General features: G+C 40.1%; 1 protein-coding gene across 1 annotated transcript; it reads left to right on the forward strand.

Annotated features, from left to right (window-relative positions):
• Positions 1 to 822: 822 nt before the first annotated feature.
• Positions 823 to 2,704, forward strand: LOC100631404 (E3 ubiquitin-protein ligase HECTD3-like). Its single transcript, XM_011405947.2, has one exon. It carries the CDS (start codon positions 841 to 843, stop codon positions 2,656 to 2,658), a length of 1,818 nt encoding a protein of 605 aa, XP_011404249.2. The 5' UTR covers positions 823 to 840; the 3' UTR covers positions 2,659 to 2,704.
• Positions 2,705 to 3,558: the final 854 nt, after the last annotated feature.

Below are 3,558 nucleotides of genomic sequence, written 5' to 3' on the forward strand. Positions count from 1 at the left end.
TGTAGCAAGTTTGAGCTAATTCCGACTTAAATTTTTCAAGTTACGGCCATTTTAAAAAATAGGCCAAAATCTGAGAAAATCCTTGTACTATAGCCCATGGTTTTTTCCGAAAAATGGCCAAAAAATCACACCCAATTTTTATTACATTTTCTGATACATATTGATGTACTTATGCTGTGTAGCAAGTTTGAGCTGATTCCTACTTAAATTTTTCAAGTTACGGCCATTTTTAAAAATACGCCAAAATCTGAAAAAATCTCTGTACTATAGCCCATGGTTTTTTCCAAAAAATGGCCAAAAAATCACCCTCAATTTTTATTACATTTTCTGATACATATTGATGTACTTATGCTGTGTAGCAAGTTTAAGCTGATTCCGACTTAAATTTTTCAAGTTACGGCCTTTTTTAAAAATAGGCCAAAATCTAAAAAAATCCCTGTACTATAGCCCATGGTTTTTTCCAAAAAATGGCCAAAAAATCACCCCCAATTTTTATTACATTTTCTGATACATATTGATGTACATGTACTTATGCTGTGTAGCAAGTTTGAGCTGATTCCGACTTAAATTTTCCAAGTTACGGCCATTTTTAAAAATAGGCCAAAATCTGAAAAAATCCCTGTACTATAGCCCATGGTTTTTTCCGAAAAATGGCCAAAAAATCACACCCAGTTTTTATTACGTTTTCTGATACATATTGATGTACTTATGCTGTGTAGCAAGTTTGAGCTGATTCCAACTTAAATTTTTCAAGTTACGACCATTACACATCATGTACATGTTCATTGATGTTACTTACTCTCCTTTCCTCTTATTCTGTAGTCAGAGATTGTCAACCTGATGGATCAAGACTTTGACTCTACCTGGGAATCAGACGGTGATCAAGGTTCCCACTGGCTCAAGTTCTTCATGAAACCTGGCGTGGTGGTCCAAAAGTTCTCTCTCCTCGTTGACCCTGATGACAGTAGCTACCTCCCCCGTAGGGTTGTTGTTAAAGCCGGAACGGAATCAAACCGTGAAACAATATCACAAAGAACCTTCAGCCCGTCAGATTTCTCTAAAAGGGAGCTTGAATTATTCCCATTCCCCCTCTCCACTTATTACTCAGTCATTGAAGTTTGCATTAAAGCTTGTTATCAAGGAGGCATTGACACACGTATACACGGGATCAAGCTGGTCTGTCAAACTGCCTGCATGATAATACCAGAGTCTGAGAATGTCTGTGAGGATATCTTTACTTCTGAGTCCACCTCTCGTTGGCCAAAACTCGACTCCTTTACACCACGCCAGCTCTTTCATCGCTCTATCCTTCTTAAAAGAGTGGCCAGTCTCATTGATAAGGATCTCTCTTATATACTACCCCAGTGGCAGTATTCTCGCGGGGGTCTGGGAGCTGTGACGTCCCTAAGACAACTCTGGCCTTTATGCAGCTCTCGTAATGCCCTCATTGAGCAGCTGCTGCAGAAAACAACAGAAAAACCTCCGTCTGATATGCCAGTTGTGTACATAAACCGAATAGCAGCCAAACAACACAGGGAGGATCCCACCATAGACCCAGAACAGAAGAAGACGGTCTTTAACCAGCTCATGTCTGAGCTTAAGAAACACACCAAACCCTCGGAGTATAATTTCAGGTGGGCGGGGCACTGGACCCAGTGGTGGGAGTGTAAGTTCCTTCAAGAGGGTGTCATTGATCAGGGAGGAGGATTTAGGGACTCTCTCTCTGATATCGCTGAAGAGTTGTGTCCGCCATCTTTAGACGTCGACGTCTCTCTTCCTTTATTTATACGAAGTCCCAACCAAAGTCAGGACTCCTCCAACGTGTACCGTGATGCTTACACTCCTAATCCTTCCTGTGAGCAGTTTGCAAAGTATTCTTTTGTGGGTCAGCTAATGGGGGGAACGTTCCGCAGTCAAGAGATACTGGTACTCTCTCTCCCTCAGTTTATTTGGAAGCAGCTGGTGGGGGAGCCTGTCACTTGGACAAGGGATTTTGTGTCCGTTGATTCTGCCGAAGTTAAACTTATAGACTCCATAGAGACAATGGAGGCGTCCATATTTGATTCAACATTTGCTGAAGTTCTTAACTTCACGACTGTCCTTAGTAACGGAAAGACGGTCCCCCTCCTTCCCGGCGGAGAGGACCGTTACGTGACGTATGAGGATCGATTGGAGTACTGTCGTCTCGTTAAGAAGGTGAGAATGAGTGAGAGTCAGGCTCAGATATCGGCCATTAAGGAAGGACTCACTCAAGTCGTCCCACAGCAGGTTCTGGCGCTTCTCACCTGGCAGGAACTTGAGGTCAAAGTTTGTGGTAGTCCAGAGATATCCATAGAAGAGCTTAAAAAATCAGCGAAATATGACAGTGACCTTTCTCCTACATCTTCCAACGTAAAGGTCATGTGGGAGGCATTGGAAGGGTTTACTAACGAGGAGAGATCGAGATTCATCCGATTCATAACTGGCAGGAGAAGGTTACCAACCACCATTTACATTGATTCAGCAGATACAGGTCCTTCATCTCTACCCACTTCTGCTACCTGTTCTAATGCTCTCTATCTTCCTTCTTATACTACTGTGGAACAGGCTGCCTCTAAACTACGCTATGCGGCTTATAATTGCGTTGCTATAGATACGGACATGAGTCCAATTGAGTAGGCGTGATAAAGATTTGTGAGTATTGTAAAGCTAAGACGTTAGATACATATTATTATTATTGTTATTATTATTATTATTATTATTATTATTATTATTATTTTGTTTAGTTAAGTTTTGTTATTAGCTTTTCTTATATTAATTATTATTTTTAATGAAGTTAAAATCAACACAAAAAACACTTTAATGCATCAAGAACAATAACCTACCATTACACTAATGGTATGTTATTGTTCTTGATGGTATGGCCTATTGATGATCACATACTGTTATTGCAGTCAAATTGTCCCAGTCAGGTACACCATGAAGGAATGGGTTGACAGTGGTGATGCATATTGTACAATACTGTTAAGAATGTACCTTAAACAATAGCTGTCTGGTGTACAGTCAAACTATCCCAGTCAGGTACAACATAGTTGACAGTTGTGATGCATATTGTACAACGATCACTTGTCATTATACTGTTAAGAATGCACCTTAAACAATAAGAACTGTTATTGCAGTCAAACTGTCCCAGTCAGGTACAACATGAACAAATGTTTTGACAGTTGTGATACATGAATATTGTACAAAGATCAATTGTCAATACTGTTAGGAATATACCAAAATTAAATTTTAATCAATTATGGTACAGGTATTTCATGAACAGTATATAAAGCACTAGTTTAGCCTCAAGAGCTAGAAATCATCTGGTGGAATGATGCTACCTAAAGTGGTTCTTGTCTCTCTTCTTTCTCTTGTTCTAGTACATTCTGCTGCTGGTTTGGAGTGTAGGATCTATGTCAGTTCATCTCATGGTATCAACAATACCTCTTGTTGGACTGGAGGAGTTCAAACACCTTGTGCTACTATTGATCTAGCTATACAAGGAACTGCTACTCTACAATACAACTGTTCATCAGG

This window comes from Amphimedon queenslandica, unplaced genomic scaffold (genome assembly GCF_000090795.2).
Source record: "Amphimedon queenslandica unplaced genomic scaffold, v1.1 AMPQUscaffold_13380, whole genome shotgun sequence".
In the NCBI taxonomy this organism is placed as follows: Eukaryota; Metazoa; Porifera; class Demospongiae; order Haplosclerida; family Niphatidae; genus Amphimedon; species Amphimedon queenslandica.

What these genes read in the sequence shown, in the direction of transcription:
- LOC100631404 (XM_011405947.2), top strand. Translation starts at nt 841, where the DNA reads ATGGATCAAGACTTTGACTCTACCTGGGAATCAGACGGTGATCAAGGT.